General features: G+C 65.8%; 3 protein-coding genes across 4 annotated transcripts in view; 1 reads left to right on the top strand and 2 right to left on the bottom strand.

Moving 5' to 3' along the window:
* The first annotated feature begins 254 nt into the window (after positions 1-254).
* Positions 255-4782, top strand: LOC134518690 (rac GTPase-activating protein 1-like). The gene is made up of 16 exons (XM_063341787.1): positions 255-339; positions 466-668; positions 763-887; positions 1102-1180; positions 1368-1421; positions 1965-2042; positions 2396-2516; positions 2788-2948; positions 3171-3332; positions 3457-3552; positions 3624-3825; positions 3917-4022; positions 4155-4287; positions 4363-4465; positions 4538-4655; positions 4731-4782. Exons 1-16 carry the CDS (start codon positions 255-257, stop codon positions 4780-4782), a joined length of 1878 nt encoding a protein of 625 aa, XP_063197857.1.
* Positions 4783-5734: 952 nt separating this feature from the next.
* GMPPA (GDP-mannose pyrophosphorylase A) lies at positions 5735-10696 on the bottom strand. Of its 2 annotated transcripts, XM_063342217.1 has the most exons (13): positions 10532-10696; positions 10357-10454; positions 10161-10264; positions 9608-9800; positions 9378-9437; positions 9100-9230; positions 8949-8963; positions 8207-8341; positions 7929-8026; positions 7723-7769; positions 7542-7634; positions 7282-7450; positions 5735-7190 (listed from the first exon to the last, which is right to left on the bottom strand). In XM_063342217.1, exons 1-13 carry the CDS (start codon positions 10572-10574, stop codon positions 7090-7092), a joined length of 1287 nt encoding a protein of 428 aa, XP_063198287.1. In that variant the 5' UTR covers positions 10575-10696; the 3' UTR covers positions 5735-7089. The 2 variants fall into 2 exon arrangements, with proteins under 2 accessions (XP_063198287.1, XP_063198288.1); XM_063342218.1 differs by lacking the exon at positions 8949-8963.
* A 1138-nt stretch (positions 10697-11834) lies between these two features.
* The window catches only part of LOC134518859 (striated muscle preferentially expressed protein kinase-like), a 40134-nt gene continuing 34762 nt past the window's right edge, over positions 11835-17206 (bottom strand). The window contains exons 32-42 of the mRNA XM_063342160.1: positions 16959-17111; positions 16735-16851; positions 16471-16638; positions 16057-16179; positions 15740-15904; positions 14903-15569; positions 14570-14809; positions 14273-14496; positions 13839-13914; positions 13457-13606; positions 11835-13156 (exon numbers count right to left, since the gene is read on the bottom strand). Of these exons, the coding sequence (XP_063198230.1) occupies positions 12949-13156; positions 13457-13606; positions 13839-13914; positions 14273-14496; positions 14570-14809; positions 14903-15569; positions 15740-15904; positions 16057-16179; positions 16471-16638; positions 16735-16851; positions 16959-17111 (2291 nt within the window). The 3' untranslated portion in view covers positions 11835-12948. The remainder of the gene's footprint in view (positions 13157-13456; positions 13607-13838; positions 13915-14272; positions 14497-14569; positions 14810-14902; positions 15570-15739; positions 15905-16056; positions 16180-16470; positions 16639-16734; positions 16852-16958; positions 17112-17206) is intronic.

Raw genomic sequence — 17206 nt, 5'->3', positions numbered from 1 at the left:
GACGGCCCCCGGTGGCGGTGGGAGGTGGAGGCGGAGCCGGGCCGGGCTCCACCCCGGCCCCCGGCCCACATAGGCCGGCCGGGAGGGCCCCTTTTCCCCGGAGCCTGCGCCGTCCCGGGGGCGCACGGCGGACCCCGGTGGCGAGCGTGGGGCAGGAGCCGCGGAGGCGGGGGGAAGGTTCCCCGGGAGGGGTGGGAAGCGGGGGCTGCGCTGCCGCCCTCCGGGGGGCTGTTGGGGTCCTGCCCCGTCCCAGGATGCTGCGGCAGCGCAACGGGCGGCTCCTCTCCCGGCTGGAGCGGGTGCTGCAGCTGCTGGAGTTCGACGGCAGCGTGGAGGAAGGTGGGTGCGAGCAGCCCCTCGGCCTGGAGCACCCCGGGACCCCCGTTTCTGCTGCTTGCGGGGGTTGGGGGAGGTGGTGGCCACCACCCCCCATCCCGGCTGGCCACCCGCTTGTGTTGCCTGCAGACTACATCCGGATCGCCCGGTGCTTTGAGGCGACGCGCCAGAGATGCTGCCGTCTGGAGCAGGATGGGCGACGGGTCCGGGAGCAGCTGGCCCGTGTGGAGGCCGAGCGGGCAGCGCTGGAGGTGAAGCTCAAGCACGCCCGCAACCAGGTGGAGGTGGAGATGAATAAGCGGCACCGGGCAGAGGCTGAGCTGGAGAAGCAGGTTGGCGGGGAAGGGGGGGTTGGCGCCAGGGTTGCCCCGCAGACCTGGCTGTGGGGCCCCCAGCCCCCTCACTGCTGCCCTGTTTCACTTGCAGGAGCGCAAACTTCAGCTGGTCTTTGAGACCCTCATGCGGGAGCCATGGGGCAGCGGGGAGCAGTGCTCTGTCCTCAGCGCCCTGGCTGGCCGGCGTTTTGCAGCATCCCTGGTGCCAGGCAGGAGGTGAGAAGGGCTGATGGTCACCTTGGGTAGCCATGGGTTCGGCTATGCCCCTCTCCCCCTCACCTCTGCGGGGCTTGGGGGAGCTGGCTCTGCACAGGGATGCTCAGGCTCTGCCGAGGTGTCAGCTCTGGGCTCCCAGGAATGGCTGTACAAGGAGGTGCTGGCCGGGGGGGCAAGTTGCCCTGACTGGGCTAACCCCAAGCGTGCTCCTTAGGTCGTCTGCAGTGGACGAGTCGTGCCAGTCCCTCCTGTCCCACTCGGACATCAGCTATGACCGCACCGAGGATGATGTGGTAAGGAGCGACCTGCTGCGAGTCCCAGCATTCACCTTCTCCACAGCAGCCCCACTCCTGCAATGGGGGCGCCAACCATGGCCGTGCAAATGGGCTGCCCCAGGCTGCTGCTGGAGCAGGGATGCTGGGGATGCCCCTGGCCCTATGCAGTCCTGCCACCCCCCAGCCTTCCCCTGCTGCCTTTCAGGATGTTGATATGACGGTGGTGCGGACCCTGAAGCGCAAAACCCAGGAGAGGCAGGTACGAGGGAAACGCTGGGGTGTAGGGGCTGGTGCTGAGGTGGGGTCTGTGCCCCTGCGTGGGTGAGGATCCCCTGAGTCTGCCCATCTCTCCTGCACTGTGGCCCTGGGACCCTCTGCCCACACGGGACATACTTCTCCATCGCAGCACGGGAGGCTGCAGGGAGCCTGGCAGGGGGTTTAATTTATTGATGCTGGGCTGGGAGCGTCATCTCTCAGCAAGCCTCCCACGATCAATAGAAACTCCATTACCCTCCACCGTGGCCCAGCCGGGCTCCTCAATAATTCATCCGCACGTGCGGGCATCCCACACCCCGCTCCGCTCACACCTCTGCATTGCAGGCCTGGCCTGGCTTCCCCCAGCCCCAGGGCTGGCTCCGATCCAGCTGCGGGGCCTGGTGTGGGGCAGGCAATGCCAGGGGGCAGGGTGAGACCAGGACCTTTAGTGGGGCTGAGACCGCTTGGCTTGGGTGCTCTGGGGTGGGGGGACAGAGTCAGGGAGGGGGTCCCTGCCTACCCTTCACCCCATCTGCTCTGTCCCCAGCGTGTGTCCCTGGCCCCTCAGATTGGCCCTGTGGTGGTGGCGAAGCGGCACCGGTCTTCTGTGGCACCCCACAACACCGTGAGTAGGGACTCCAGTGTGCCCTGGGCAGGGATGGGGTGTGAAGGCAATGCTGAAACCTTCAGTTCTACGGGCCTGTGGGTGCTGTGGGGTTTGGGGGTGCTCAGCTGTCCCCAGGTGCTCAGAGTCCTGTGCCCTGCAGCCTGTATCCCCCTGGTCCCGGTGGGGACAGCATCACTGCTGTGCTGGACCAGTGCCCTGTAGCCTGTATCCCCCCCATACCCATGGTGGCAGCATCCCGGGCTGTGCAGGACCACGGGGACAGGGAGCAGGCAGAGCAGAGCTCATGGGGAGACCTTGGAACACCGTGGGGCTGCAGCCAGGCATGTTCTCACTGACCCCCGTCTTGGCAGGTGAGCATCCCTGCCGTGTCCCCTCCTGTCGAGGTCACAGGCCCTGCTGGCAGCCTCCTGCCCACCGCTCTGGTGCCGCGACGCCGCTCTCGCCAGGGACACCGTGTCTCCACACGTGCAGGTCACGGGACAGGCTGGGGAGGGAGCTTATGGGTGGTGTGGGACCAGCCTCAGGGTGCTACCATCACGGGGGCGGGGAGGGAGGGGATCTGCTGGGGGATGCTTGTCCACGGGGGTACCAGGGTCCTCTGGACTTGCCAAGTGCCACTGTACCCAGGGCAGCTGGGATGCTGCAGGAGCTCTTTGGGAGGTGAGAAGCCTCCCCACATCCTAGCCGGGAGCTGGAATGGTTTGCCTTTTGGGCCCCCCTTCACTGCCTCCTCTCTCTGCAGAGCTGACCACGGCATGGGCCACCAGCGAGGACCTGGGCTGCCATGCCCCTGGGCAGGAGAGCCACACGGAGGGCAGCTCCGCAGAGAAGCCAGCATCAGCCCCCTTCCCCTCGCTTCCACGGGGCCTCCCTTCTCTCCAGCACCAGTTCACCTCCAAAACGGTGCATGCCCCAGCCTCTTTCCCTCCTCTTGGCCACTATGGAGAAGGGGGCTGGGCAGGAGGAGTGGGTCTGGGATGGGGGGCAAAGCTCTGTCCCCCCCCACCCCAGCTCTGCCTGCACAGGGGATGGATGGAGGTGGTGGGGGCTGTTTTGAAGGGGGGATGAAGGAGTGGTGCTGGATACTTGCAAGAAGAGGGCCCTGACCCTGCTCCCTCTCTCCAGGTGATCCGCCCCGAGCCGTGCGGTGTCTGCGGCTCCCGCATCCGCTTTGGGAAGGCTGCTGTCAAGTGCCGCCAGTGCCAGCTGCTGCTGCACCCCAAGTGCCAGGAGCAGTGCCCCAGCCCCTGTGCACCCCGGCCTCACCAGCATGCCTGGCCCAGCGAGGTGAGGTGGGGGGCTGCCCCACGTCCCTGTGGGGCTGCCGGGATGTCAGCCCTGGGATGCTGGGGCTTTGCCCGCCGTGGGGCTGGGCAGTGGTCACAGAGCAGGTCGGCGTTGTCCTCCCCAGGGCGTGCTGGCTGACTTCGCCCCCGCCACGCCGCCGCTGGTGCCCGCGCTGGTGGTGCAGTGTGTGACTGAGGTGGAGACGCGAGGCTTGACGGAGGTAGGTCCGGGGCAGTGGGGGCGGCGATGCTGTGGTCCCCGCGGGGCTGAGCCCCTCTCCCTGCGCCCCAGACAGGGCTGTACCGGGTGCCAGGCGCGGAGCAGCTGGTGCGGGAGTGGAAGCGGAGGCTGCTGCGGGCTGGAGGTGCGCTGCCAGCCCTCGGCAGCGTGGCTGACATCCACGTGGTGTGTGGGGTGCTCAAGGACTTTCTGCGGGGGCTCAAGGAGCCGCTGGTCACCTTCAGCCTGCACCCCGCCTTCCTGCGGGCTGCCGGTGAGTGGGGGTCCTGAGGTGGGGGGGGGGGGGGGGGGGGGGCGGGAAGGGGCTGCTCTTCCCCTAACACTGCTCCATGGTGCCACCACAGACATCCCTGACGATGCTGCCTGCGGCACAGCCCTGCGCCACATGGTGAGCAAGCTGCCCCCAGCCAACAGGGACACCCTGGCCTTCCTCATGCTGCACCTGCTCAGGTGAGGGACTCATCCCAGCATGGGCTCCCATGGGTCTGTCCCCATGTCCCGGTTCTCTGCCCCTTACCCAGGCTCCATGCCTCAGAGCCAGGCTGAAGGTCCCACACTTACCCCATCCATCACCCCCTGCAGGGTGTCGCACAGCCCCAACTGCAAGATGGATGTCCTCAACCTGTCCCGTGTGTTTGGTCCCACACTGGTGGGACACGGCTCAGCCAACCCCACGCCGCTCGCCATCATGGAGGACACGCCGCGGCAGTGCAAGGTGAGGGGGTTCCTGAGGTGTGGGCTGTGCCCCGGGCGCTGCCAGCATCCCCATCCTCCATCCCTCCCTGCCCAGGTGGTGGCTCGGCTCCTCTCGCTGCCACCCAACTTCTGGAGAGGCTTCCTGGGGACAGAGCAGGAGAACCTGGTGCCGATGCCAGCCCCGGTGGGTGAACGCGGTGAGGCACAGGAGCCCCAGCCCCCTCCCAGCCCTCGCCCTGTGGCTGCTGAAGGGTCCTGGGGTCCTGCAGAGCCGTTCTTCCGCCCCATCGTCTCCCTGGAGCCCAAGCCGGGCCAGCTGAGCCCAGCCGGCACCTGCTGCCTCCCCAACACCCTGCGGAGCTGCGTGGGCACGGCCACCCAGCCCCCGTGAGTGCTGCCAGGGGTGGGCGGGGGGCCCAGGGGAGCTCGCTTTGCACCCCTGACTCATCTCTCCCCACGCAGGCAGGGGCAGGCTCCGAGGAAGGTGGGCCGGTTCTTCCCTTCTCCAGTGTAGCCTGCGGCAGCGGCTCCCAGGGGGCATGGAGCTGGCACCGGAGGAGGAGCGAAGCCTGCAGGACCAGGCAGCTGGCTGTGAGCTGGTGGTGCCGAGCTCCAAACCCTGCTCTGTGTCCCTGGGGACTGGGGAGCAGGGCTAGCTCTGCCCTGCTGCGGTGGCGGGGACGCTGCCCCAGCGCTGTACTTTGGGGCTGGTTTGTATTAAACGTTTGCAGCAAAACAAGCCTGCCTGTGGCTGCTCTCTGTCCCTCCCTGCTGCTGCTGCCAGGTGCCATGGGTTTGGGGCATGATGGAGCCTGGCTGGGTAGGAGACATAGAGCTGTAGTGACAGCAAGGTTTGAGCAGTACTCCCCAAACCCCCTGCTTTTGCTGGGCAGGGAGGGGAGGGCAGGCAGAGCCCCCTCCCACCCTAGCAGAAGCCCTCCTCTCCCTGCCCCGGAGCTCAGGATGCGCTGGGAGGCCCCTCTTTCAGCCTAGATGTTGGCCTCAAGTAATTGGAGCTGCTGCTGCTCAGGGCAGGACAACCTTAAAGTGTTTCCAGACTTCCTGGCACCTCCGTGGAGGCCCCTTTAACTCCTTCCTCCCCTCCAAGAGCTGCAAAGCCCAAGCCAGGGCTGGGACACAAAGCCCTCTCCCCCAAAGAGGGGGAAGCTGGATGAGGCTGTAATGGAGCAAGGGCCCAGGAAGGGCTTGTCCCCCAGATAACTCTGCACAAGGGACAGCTGCTACCAAGGGAGCTTGGGGGGGAAAAAGGGGAATTGCACAACAGGGCTGAGAAGTGCCCTAGGGCCACGTCCAGCAGCTGAGAAAACTTTGTCCCTACTAAAAGCCAGGCCAGATGTGGGATGCAAGAGAAAATTCATGTACAGTCTTGGAAGCAAGTACTTCTGGCTCAGTTTCCCCCAGTGCAGGGGTGTTCACTAGCGGGCAAGGAAATTAGCACATCGAAGGCAGAGGCAAAACTGAAGGAGTTTAATGTGCTTAAAGACAGGGAACAGCTAATCCCCGCCCAGGACCACAGGAGAACTGGCACAGGAAGGCACAGGGCTGGGAGCAAGGATTTACTGTAAATCCATCGAGCTGGGGTGGTACTGGATGGATGGATGGAGAATCCCTAATGCAATGCCTCTCTGAAGGTGAGAGGCATGATGGGGCTCTCAGGGGAGTGCAGGGCTTTAGCACAGAGCTCCAAAACCAGAGGAGAAGGCAGGGAGGTAAGTGGATAAAGGGCAGCGTTGGTTACCATAGACAGACTGTGCCAAAACCTGCAGGGCGCTGCCTTCAATAAAAACAGGGCTTTTCTTGAGACAGAGCGAGGTGGTGGATCTCTGCCACCTGCACACATGTAAGTTGATTGCTCTGGCACCCTGTGGATGTGACTGGTGTGAGAGGAGACATGCAGCGAGCCCCCCCCCAGCTACACCCACGCTGGTGGGGAGGAGGCTGTTGGGCCACCAGGGTGGTGGGGGCCTGCTGCCGTCACCCTGAGCCCTGCCTCAGCAGCCTGTGCAGGTCTCAGCCTGACAGGAGCGGGCTTGGCAGGGCTGGCAGCTCTCCTAGCTCCTACTGAGCCCTTGGGGGCAGAGGTGGTGCTGGGGGAAGGGGTGCCTTTGCAGCTCCCTCCAGGGCCAGCAGCCTGCTTGTCCAACCCAAGCCTCCTGTGCCAGTGCCCTTAGGACAGCCTGGTGCCGCTGTTTTCCCAGCGGTAGGCGGGAGCCCAGCTCAGGCTGTTGCAATCACGCTGCTGAAATCAGGATCCTCACAACCTGCTCCTGCAGGGTGGGTTGCCTACGCAAGACAGGCAGATTCAAAGCTCCCCAGCCTCTGAGATGGGCCAAGATCTTCCAGAGAGCTGCTGACAGCAACTTTTGCAGAGCAGGTAGAGCCTGGTTGAGGGGTGGCAAGACTATGCTGGTAGTGCCCTTTGGTGGAGAAACACCCAAAACTCAGGACCTGAGATGCTATAGACAGCAAGTGCTCCCTCAACAGCCTCAGCCCAGGGCTCCCTGCACAGGCACGCAGCCTCGTGCCAGGGCCACGTGCTGTCCCCAAAGCCTTCACCCTGCCCCAGGGCTGGTCCCTGGGCTGCAAGAGAAGCAGCACGCAAGGCTGATGCTCACCAGCTTTAATGTCTGTCTGGAGTAGGAATCAGGCACTTGCGGGGCTCCTGGCCTTCACCTACCCCTCTGGGGGTGCTTGGAACCTCCCAGGAGGTGAAGTCCCAGCACAGGCTCTTGCTTTGGGGCACAGCAGGGAGTGGGGGGCTGGCACTGCCCCTCCGCCTCCAACCCAGCGAGCAGCTGACTCACAGGATAATCTGGTTCTTGTAGCTGCGGCTCAGCTCCTTGTGAGGAAGGACGATGGAGTTGAGTATAACGACCTCAGCGGGGATGGTGACACTGCAGCCTGCAGGGGAGAGCGTGAGTGGGTTAGCAGGAGGGGGAAAACTCTACCCCACTGCACTGGGTCGGGGCAGCTGGGTGCGAGTGGGACGTACCCAGGATTGTGATGGAGGGTGTGAGGCGCCCGTCCCGGAAGAGGGTCTCGCTGTCGATCTTGGCATAGGGATCGTTGGGGTTGGGGTCACTGGGCGTTCCTTCAACGCGTGCCCAGCGCCCAATGGTGCTATCCCAGCCCACGATGGTATTGAGGACACAGGTGTGGTCCTGGGGCGAGGAAGAATGGGACGAAGAGTGCTGTTGCTTCCCTGCAAGGGGTGGCGGCTGACACCCACACCCTTGGGCAAACCCTACTTACGTGGAGCGAGGCACCGTGCAGGACTATGGACTCGCGCACACGCACACCAGCTCCCACCGTCACCCCCTCCCCAATGGAGACGTTGGGGCCCAGCTGTGAGGACACAGGGAGGCGGTGAGGTTGAGGACAATGGCAACCCCAAGCATTGCCCTGCTGCAGGGCCCCCCAGGCCTGCACTCACCACCGCAGTGCTGTCAATGGAGGCTGTCGGGTGGATGTACACATTCCCTGCAACAGAAGGCAGCTGCGTCAGGGGAGGCACCTTGCAGGAGCACTCACTTCTCAGATCAGGGGAGGTTCCTGCCCATGGGTCCCCGCTGCCTCACCACTTCTCCCCTGTCCCATGCGGGGCAGCCCCCAAGGCAGCAGCGGGTGTCAGAGGGGTACCTCGGATAATAGGGCCTCCAGGTTTGTTCTGGGCCAGCCTCTCTGGGTGGCTTTTGCTGTACTGGTTCAGGTAAAGGCGGCTGGCATAGATAGCGGAGCTGGGGGAGGAAAAGCAAATGATTGGTGTTACTTCTCTGGCACTAGCAGGGTAGAGGAGGTTCTGAATTTAGTACCCACCCCCAGGGCCCTGCCTGGGCACCCTCCTGTCCCAGTTCTGGTACGGACTGCCTGGCACTGCTTGATGCCTTTGGTGTGCCAGCTCTAGCCCCAGCCCTTACCCAGCTGATTTGATCTGGCTCCAGAAGCCATCAGTTTTGTAGACGTAGAGTTTGCCGCTCCCAGCCAGCGCCGTGAAAACGTCCTGCTCTAGCCGGATCACTTCTGCACGCTGCCAGCCATTGGAGCTCTCCTCTCTGCAACCGAGAGTCCCATTAGACACTCACCCCAGTCACAGCCTCAGCCAGGGACCCCAGCAGCTACCTTCCCCAAATCTGGGGGCTCAGGTGATCCTGGAGTCCCTCCTAGCCATGCATTTCTCCACAAAGAGGGGACAGCCCCAGCTGTCAGGCTAGGCCCAGCCCCACTGAGCCCTAGAGCAGCAGAAGGACAGGGCTCTGACAGCTGAAACAAGCTCTCAGCCAGAAGGTGACGGTGCAAGAGGCCCACCGGGTCCAGGCAGGTGTATCAGTGACAGATCCTGCCCCTGCTCCAGAGCCCTGCACAGCTGGGTTTTCACTTGGGTGGTGGCAGAGGTACCAGGTGACAGGGTGGCTGGTGTAGAGAGCTGGAGGGAGGATGGAGCATTCCCAGGTGAAAGGCTCGCTCAGCCCCTCTTCTGGAGCTGGATGATGATGGGTTGGGATGAAAGGAAGGGAGAGGGGGAGTCTCAAGCTGGCCAGGAGGGGAGCAAAGGAAAGAACAGCCTTGCAGAGCGGCCTGGAGCAGGGAGGAAAGCATGCATTATCGCTAGGGACGATTCAGCCCAGAGAGCAGCCAGTGCAGACACAGAGGGAGACTTACCCAAGGTAAGGACAGCTGGTGCAGGACCAGGAAACAAGTGAGTGATGGCAGAGGAGGAGAGAAGATAGAGAAAGAATGGAGGATGAGCGTGCCGCTGCAGCCCCAGGAAGCAGTGGGGTGGGAGGGACACAGGGCAGAAAGGAGCACTCACAGCACTAGCTCCTGCTGGTTCCTCTGGAAGACCTCGCCGATGTGCTGGAAGATGGCAGGTGTGAACAGGTAGATGCCACAGTTAATGATCTCACTGACAAATGTGCTGGGCTTCTCCACATAGTGCTGGACCTGCAGGCGAGGGAAGAGACGTGAGTCCTGGGGTGCAGCCCCCACACCCAGTGTTACACCCTCTGTGGCACACTGGGAACGTGCCCACACGGGCAATGCAGCACCCACTGCCCACGCTGCACCCGGCTCCCCGAGGGCCTCCAGTACCTCCTGTGTGTCTGCGTTTGCCACAATACAGCCATAATTCAGCGCCTGTGTCCTGTTGGCCTGTGGAGCAAGGACGTGTTAGCAATGATGGAGCAGCGGGCATGCAGACACAGAGCAGATGAGAGCCGGAGCTCACATCCAGGGACCCATCCACTGCAGGAGCCGCTGGCTTCTAGACAAGCCCATGGCAGAGCCCTGCTGCCCCTTTGCTCCCTAGCACTGCCACTCACTGTGGTACCCAGAATAACAAAGCTTTGGGCATCCCCGTGCTGCTGCCGGAACTCCAGCATCTCCTGCAAGGGGAACTCCGAGCACACGTCTGCGTTGAGGACAAAGAAGGCCTCAGCACCACCGGACAGGATCTGGTCTCGGAAGTGATAGATGCCGCCACCCGTGCCCAGTGCCGCGTACTCCTGGAGATACCTGTGAGCCAAGCATGGAAAAACGAAGGCTTAGGGAAGCGGGTGTCTGGTGGCACCACCTGGCAGAGGGGCAGGGAAGGGCTGGCAGGGGCGACATAGTCCTGCCATGCAACCATAGGGCTCATGTGGATGTTGGCTGTAAGGAGGAGGCAGCGGTGGCTTGGAGCTGAGGTGGACAAGCATCTTTGGAGCAGGAACCAGCCCAGGGCAAGGGAGATTTGGCAGAACTAATGTGGGAGACCAGCTGTGCCCATCCATGCTGGGCCAGGGCCTGGGTGCTGGCCTGGGGGGGTGAGGGGCCCAGCCGGGCTGTATGGGGAGCCATGGGGGGCCACTGAAGTGTTGTCCGGCTCCTGCCCACCTGATGGGGATCTTGAACTCCTGCTGCGCCGACACCAGGAAGCGGCTGAGGGCCTCGTGGGGCTGGTAGAAGCCCATCAGCAGGATCTCCTTCACGCCGGGCACCTGAGGAGAGAGGGAGGAGGGAAGGGGCAGTGTGGGGCTGGTGGCCCCGGCCCCGGCCCCGGCCCTCCGGCCCCATCCCTGGCCCCCCGTACCTTAGCGCAGGCCTCGATGTGGTGCTGCACCATGGGCACCCCGGCCACGGGGAAGAGGGGCTTGGGCACCTCGAAGGACAGCGGCCGGAACCGGGTCCCTGCGGAGCAGAGAGGCGGCGGTAATGTCGGCGGGGCCGGGTGCCGGCGGAACGCCCCGCGGGTCCGGCGCACTTACCCTTCTGGGGGCCCCCGATGAGGATCACCGCCTTCAGCGGCATGGCGGCTCGGCGCGGCGCCGCTCCGCTCCGCTCCGCTCCGGCGCCCCCGCAGCCCCGGCCCCGCCGCCGCTCCCGCCGCTTCCGCACACGTCAGCGCGCCAGGCCCCCCCCACGTCACCGCGGCGGCTGCCGGGGACGCCCCACCGCCCACAGAGAGACCTCCCGCCCGCCAGGGGGCGCCGCAGCCGGCGGCAGGAGGGGGAGGGACTGCGCCGGCGCGCGGGGCGTGCGCGGGGGGCGGGGCTCGCACGGTGGAGGGGGCGTGGTGCGCGTGGGCGAGGGGCGGGCTTTGCAGGCGCTCGTGCAAGGGCGCAGCGGCGCACGTGCAAAGGGCGGGCTTTGCATGTGCAGGGGCGCACGCGGTGCGCGTGCGAGGGGCGGGCGGTGCGCGTGCGAGGGCACGGTGGTGCGCGTGCAAAGGACTGGCGGGGCGCGGGCGCGGGGTGCGGCGCGTGCGCGGAGGGCCGGCTTTGCACGTGCAGGGGTGCAAGGGCGCAGCGGTGCGGGTGCGAGGGGCGGGTTGTGTGTGTGCATGTGCAAGGGGGGCGGGCCCGGCACGGGCGTGTGCAAGGACGCGGCGGGTGTGCAAAGGAGCGGCGGCGCACGTACAAGAAGGGCTGGCCGCGCCCGGCCCGCGTGTGTGCAGGGCCACGGTGGCGTGCGTGCAGGGGGTGGGTCGCGCAAGGGCGTGCGGTGGTGTTCGTGTGCAAGGGGTGGGCTTTGCACCAAGGCGTGTGCCCGGGGCTGGCCGCGCACGTGTGCCAGACGTCCGCAGGAGCCGCCGTGCGTGCGGGGCCGCCTGCGGGAGCGTCGGTGCCGGCGTGTGCCGCGGTGCGGGCAGGCACCAGTGTCCCACGCCCGCCGGGCTGCAACTGGAGCAGCCCCCGCTGCCCCCGCCTCATATATATTCTATACGTTATGTATATTATAGCCGGGCACCCCTCACCTGTACCCGCCGTGGCCCCAGCAGGAGCCTGGCTCCGGCTGCCCCACTGGTGGGGCCACCGGGCCACTGCCGGGACACCGTGTCCAGCAGCACCGGGTATTTTCACTCCATGACACCAGCGCCCCATGAGCCAGCCCGCTCTGGCGCTCCGTGGCTTTCCTGGCTCCTTCCCCGAGTTTCGGACACCCTTTCCCAGCTCGGCCCCAACCTGGAAGCCTTTCCCGGCTCCCCACATCTGGATTTGGGGACAGGACCCTCCCGAGGCTCCCAGCCCACCCCGTCCCCTCCCAGCCAGGCACGGAGACGGGACGGGACAGGCTGCTCAGGGTCTTTATTGCTGCTCTGGCACGTTGCTCGCTCCAAACCACGGGGACGTTGGCAACTCCAGAGCCCGGCAGAGAGGAGGGGACGGGGAACGGGGACAGGGCAGAGGCCATCGCCCCAAAGTCAATAAATAAAGCCTTATCGCTACAGCAGCATCTGGAAGGTGGGTACCCAACCGCTGCCCCCGTCCCCCCACCCAGGGCACCCCAGACCATCCTGCCACCAGCCGGGGAGGGGGAGAAGGGGCTCAGCATGGCACCCATGGGGCTGTGCCGTGGCACCGGGGGGGGACGACGGGTGGGAGGTGGCACAGGGCGGGTGTGTTGGGGGGGGGGGGGTCTGGGGATGGGGCGCAGGGCGAGGGCTGGGGCCGGGCGGGCAGAGCGTGAGCAGCGTGGGCCTGAGCAGGTGCAGGAGGTGTGCGTGGCACCTGGGTGCCCCCCTGCAAAGCATGGGGGTGCCGGCCATTCCCCCCCCCGCTCCAACCCCGGCACAGTCCCGGGGAAGGCACCGGCATCGGTCCTGGGGCTGCAAACCCGCTTGGCAGGACCAGGGCTGGGAGGAGCGGTTGGCTGGTGGCCCCCACTCCCAGCCATAAGGACCGGGGCTGTGCCGGCTGCTGGGGGGCTGCGGGGGGGCCCCCTCTCTGCAGGAACCCCGGGAGCAGCCTCAGTCCTGGGGCGCTGGCGTGCAAACGGGGGGAGTGCAGGGACCCCCGTGCCGTGGCTGGGGGCAGCTGCAGGCTGCGGTGTAAGGCACACGGCTGACGGGACCTGCACCTCCAGGGCGGGATGGTGGCTCTCTGCTCCCGTGGCCCCCCCAGTTCCCATCCCGTCCTTCCCCTGACCCTCTGCCACATTCTCTGTTCCTCCTAGCAAGGCTTCCCGCCACCTGCCCGCTGCTGGACCACACTGCTGGGACGGCTGGGGCAGCACCTTCTCTCTCCCTCGGCACTGCCAAAATGATGCCGGCCGCCAGCATCCCCAGCGATGGCAGGTGAGGTCCGTGGGCTCGTCCCGGCTCCTCTTCGGCCGCCCAGTCCTGCGGCCGCCTGGAATGTTCCTCTGGCTCCTCGGCCCCTCGTGGCCGCGGCCGAGGTGCTGGCTACTGCGGCCCCGGTGGCTGGCCGCCCTGGTAGGAGCGGAGTAAGACCTTGTGCTTGGTGACGGCCTCACCACGGCGCCGCTGGTGCTCCACCAGGAACTCCTTGAGGCGGTTGGTGGTGAAGGTCAGGGTCTGGCGGCGCAGCTTCATCAGGTAGGCGTCCTGGAGCCAGGCATTGGCAAAGCAGTCCTTCACTGTGGGGCGGCTCCTGGGACAAGGGTGGCACCAAGTCAGGGGCCACAGGGTGCTCACTGCCACCGCATCCCCCAAACCCAGCCACCACCCCTGCCCTGCAAGACGCAAGGGGTCCCAGCCCTCTCCAAGAGCAGGGATGGATCCCAAGATCCTGGGCTCAGGAGATCCCAGCCCTTTCCAGGAGCAGGGAGGGACCCCAGGGTCCCACTGATGATGTCTTGAGGGTCCTCGTGGGGTAGGAAGCCGCCCGCCTGGCCAGGCCATGGGCGCAGTCCAGGGCCACTTGTCCTCCTTGGCTGGGCCAGGCACTCACCAGGGGTGGACGGCAAGGACCTTGCGGATGAAGAGGGCAGCGCTCTGTGAGACATTGGGGTACAGCTTGAAGGCATCAAAGCGCCCTGCCAGGATGCGGTTCTCCGTCTCGATGGGGTCCAGTTCGAAGAACGGTGACCGTCCGCTGAGCCTGCGAGGGTGGAAGGGATGGCACAGGCTACGGGACACTGGTAGGAGGGCACCTGAAACCCCCTACCCACCCACATCTGCCCAGGGTCTCGAACCCCCTGTGCAGCTGGGAAGGGTCTGCACAGCTACAGCAACCCCCAGCCCACCACCAGCCTGGTGTCCCCCATGGCACCCAAGCCTGGATGAAGCTGACAACTCCTCAGGGTGCTCATCGCCCCGGCCCCTTCTCTTACATGATGTAGGTGAGGACACCAACGCCCCAGACGTCTGCTGCGGAGCCCACCGGGTCGCCCTTCACCACCTCCGGCGCTGCAGGCAGGGGAGCAGGGCTGTCATATGCACTGGGGAGCCTGGTCCCAGCACCCGAAGAATCCCCAGCACCCTTAGCACCCCCAGCACCCGAAGCATCCCCAGCACCCCATCATTACACCCTCCTGCACTCCACCCTGACACCCCAATATCCTAAAAGAGCCCAGCACCTCCAGAAACACCCCCCCCCGGCACCCAAACTCTCCCATTGAGCCCAGCAACCCTACAGAAGCCCCCCAGCACCCCAAAGACCCACCAAACTTCCCCAGCCCCCCGGTGCAGGGACACACGCACACCTCAGGCACACAGGTGCCCTGTCCCCGTCCCCATGCCACCGCACCCCTGCTGCCCCACTCACACATGAACTCCAGGGTGCCGACGCGCCGCCCCAGCTGCCGCAGCACGAGGGGGTTGTAGGTCTGGGCGCTGCCAAAATCGATGATCTTGAGGGCGTTCATGCCCGAGACGACGACGTTGTCCGGCTTGATGTCGAGGTGCACGATGCGGCGGCCGTGCAGGTACTCGAGGCCCTGCAGGAGCTGCAGCACGTAACTCACCACGTCGTCCTCCGAGTAGCGAAACCTGGGGGGTGAGTGGCATCAGCGGGTGGCCCCATACCACCGTCCGGTGCTGGTGGCCCCGCGTTCGCCTGTACCTGTCAACGATGCTGTAGAGGATCTCCTTGCCGGCGCAGTTCTCACAGATGAGCACCAAGTAGCGGGGAGTGATGTACGCCTCGTGCAGGGCCATGATGCGCTCATGGTGCAGCACCTTGAGGATCTCGTACTCCTGCAGCACGCTCTGCTTCCTCTCCGCCTCGTAGGGCACGATCTTGGCCATGAAGTGCTTCCCCGTGGCGTTCTCCTTGCACAGCCGGATCACCCCGAAGCGGCCCCTGCGGCACAGGGTGGCGCTCAGCATCCCCAATGTGGGGTGCTGGTTTGGGGGGACACCCCCCGGCAGAACATCCCATCCCACTGCTACTCACCTCGCCTTCTCGTCCAGGAAGGTGTAGGGCTTTTGGGGGACACCTTGCCGCAGTGCCGTGCCGTCCTTAGCCCCTGGGACCCCACTCTCGGACGGGGGCTCCTTGGAGGATGGGGTGGTGGTGGGGGGCTCCTGCGCAGGGGGTGATGTGGGGGGCATGGAGACGAAGGAGGTGACCATGTAGGGGGGCATCTTCCGCGTGGGTGCAGCGTTGGGGGTGGGGGCAGAACCAGGGGTGGTCGACGCTGGGGAAATGGGGGACAACTTGGAAGGAGACGGAGCCTGGGGCGGGGGGGACGTGTCCGTGGGTGGCGTGGGGGAGCCCCGAGTGGGGGTGTCTGTCTGGGGCGAGGCAGCAGTCCGAGGAGGGGTGAATATCAGCTCTGGGGGCACACAGACGGTGATGTTGGGTGGGAGCTCAGGGTCTGGCCATGGCCCCTCCTCGCGGGGCGCAGGGGGCTGGAGGACCCCAGGGGGGACGCCCGCCTGCACTGCCCCATCTGCCTTCTGCACCGCTGCCTTGTGCTTGCGGGGCGGCGTGGTCGGGGGGGCCCCCGCGGCTGGCGGCTCCAGCTGCCCCACGGGCGTCTGGGTCGACCGGCTGGAAGCCACCTTCTCGGGGACGGGGACAGGGGTGGTGATGTCCTTGGCTGGGGCAGCTTGGGCATCTGCGGGGAGCAAAGGGAGGAGTGAGTCAGGCAGAAGCGCAGGGCAAGCAGTGCCCTGTTCCCCAAAGCCCCGAGAGGGACATCCCCTGGGGCTCAAGGATCCCCCAGAGAATCCCAGAGGCCATAGCCCCACAACCAGTCCCACGTCCCATGGGACGGGGCACGCTCACCTGCTGCCTCGAGGTGCACCCTCCCCGAGGGGCTGCTGTAGGGGCCCTGCCCAGCCTTGTTGACACAGGCCACCCGAAATTTGGCGGCGCTCCCGGGAGGCAGCTCCGTTACGTTGAAGTAGCAGTCAGCGATGCCGGTGCTGACGATCTTCCACTCGTGCTCCCCTGCCGGCGTGGGGGCAAGGTGAGCTTGCTCCTGTACCCCACCCTGACACAGGACCCCACCAAGCCCCAGGGGACAGCAAGGACATTGGGCATTTTTGTCCTGGCTTGGTGTCCCTGGGTGAGCCCATCTTTCTAACTGCAGCCCCACGTACCATCCAGCCTGCGCTCCAGCGTGTAGGTGCAGGGGGCTTTGCTCTCCGCGGGCTTCCACAGCACCAGCACCGTGTTCTTGTACTTCTGAGGGATCTCCGGGGTGCCCGGCCGCCCGGGGATCCCTGCGAGGGGACAGAGAGGGTGGGCTGGGTGCCTGGCCAGGGGCAGGGCAGGGCAGGGCAGGGCTGCTGCGGGGCGAGGGCAGCACAACAGAGATGCTGGAAGTGCCTGTGCAAAACCAGCCTGTCCCCTCTCAAAAGCCCCAGTCTCTTGCAGATGTGGAGAGCAGAGCTCAAGCGTCCTGCTCTGACCAGTCCCCAGCCCTGGGGTGCGTGCCTGGCATGTGCTTTCCCCTGGTGGGACAGCACCTCTGTCCCCCAAGGTGTCCCATCCCCCCCCGCCCCGATCCTTACGTGCCACAGCCAGCGTGCAGGAGCTGATGGCCGTGCCCAGGACGTTGGTGGCTGCACACTCGTACAGCCCCGCGTCCTTCCTGGAGACCTTGGCGATGGTGAGCATCTGCCGCCCGTCCTTGCAGGAGACGACGTTCAGCGCGCTGTCCGGCTGCAGGGACCTCTTGTCTGCGGGGGGAGGGGGGGGAGCAGAGGTGAGGGATGCTACAGGGCCCCCCCCATCCCCAGCACTCACCCACCGAGGCAGCGCAGGCAGCCCCCCACCTTTCATCCAGAGGATCCTGGGGGTCGGGCTGCCGGCGGGCAGGCAGCAGAGGGTCAGCGCCTCGCCCTCCAGCAGCACCTGGTCCTTCAGCTTGATGTGGAAAACGGGGGGGAAATCTGGAAAGCAGAGCGGGGGGGGTCAGGCTGAGGCAGTGACGGGCACCCCCCCCATCCCATCCCATCCCATCCCATCCCATCCCATCCCATCCCGAGGCTGCGCTGACCTGACTCGCTGGGGGTGTGCGGCCGGCCGGTGGCGGCTCCCTCCTCCCGCAGCAGGCTGGAGGGGATGCTGGGCTGCGAGGCCACCTTCTCCTTCTTGCCCCGCGAGAGCCCCCACCGCTCCCAGCGGGACCGCTTCTGGCTCTCACCCCCACCTGCGGGCACCCAGGACAGCTGAGAGCAGGGCTGAGCTGGGGGGGGCTGTGCCCACCATCCCCAGGGCGGCTGGACCACGGTGTGCCAGTGGGAC

This window comes from Chroicocephalus ridibundus, chromosome 7 (assembly GCF_963924245.1).
Source record: "Chroicocephalus ridibundus chromosome 7, bChrRid1.1, whole genome shotgun sequence".
Lineage (NCBI taxonomy): Eukaryota > Metazoa > Chordata > Aves > Charadriiformes > Laridae > Chroicocephalus > Chroicocephalus ridibundus.
The sequence above is the reverse complement of the archived record's forward strand: the minus strand, read 5'-3'. Positions and strand labels throughout refer to the sequence as shown.

What these genes read in the sequence shown, in the direction of transcription:
- GMPPA (XM_063342217.1), bottom strand. Translation starts at nt 10,574, where the DNA reads ATGCCGCTGAAGGCGGTGATCCTCATCGGGGGCCCCCAGAAGG. An exon ending in CCATTGACAGCACTGCGGTG is followed by an intron (nt 7,635 to 7,722) that starts GTGAGTGCAGGC and finishes GTGTCCTCACAG; the next exon opens with CTGGGCCCCAACGTCTCCAT. An exon ending in TGCACGGTGCCTCGCTCCAC is followed by an intron (nt 7,451 to 7,541) that starts GTAAGTAGGGTT and finishes TCCTCGCCCCAG; the next exon opens with GACCACACCTGTGTCCTCAA.
- LOC134518690 (XM_063341787.1), top strand. Translation starts at nt 255, where the DNA reads ATGCTGCGGCAGCGCAACGGGCGGCTCCTCTCCCGGCTGGAGCGGGTG. An exon ending in GCAAAACCCAGGAGAGGCAG is followed by an intron (nt 1,422 to 1,964) that starts GTACGAGGGAAA and finishes CTCTGTCCCCAG; the next exon opens with CGTGTGTCCCTGGCCCCTCA. An exon ending in ACACGCCGCGGCAGTGCAAG is followed by an intron (nt 4,288 to 4,362) that starts GTGAGGGGGTTC and finishes CTCCCTGCCCAG; the next exon opens with GTGGTGGCTCGGCTCCTCTC.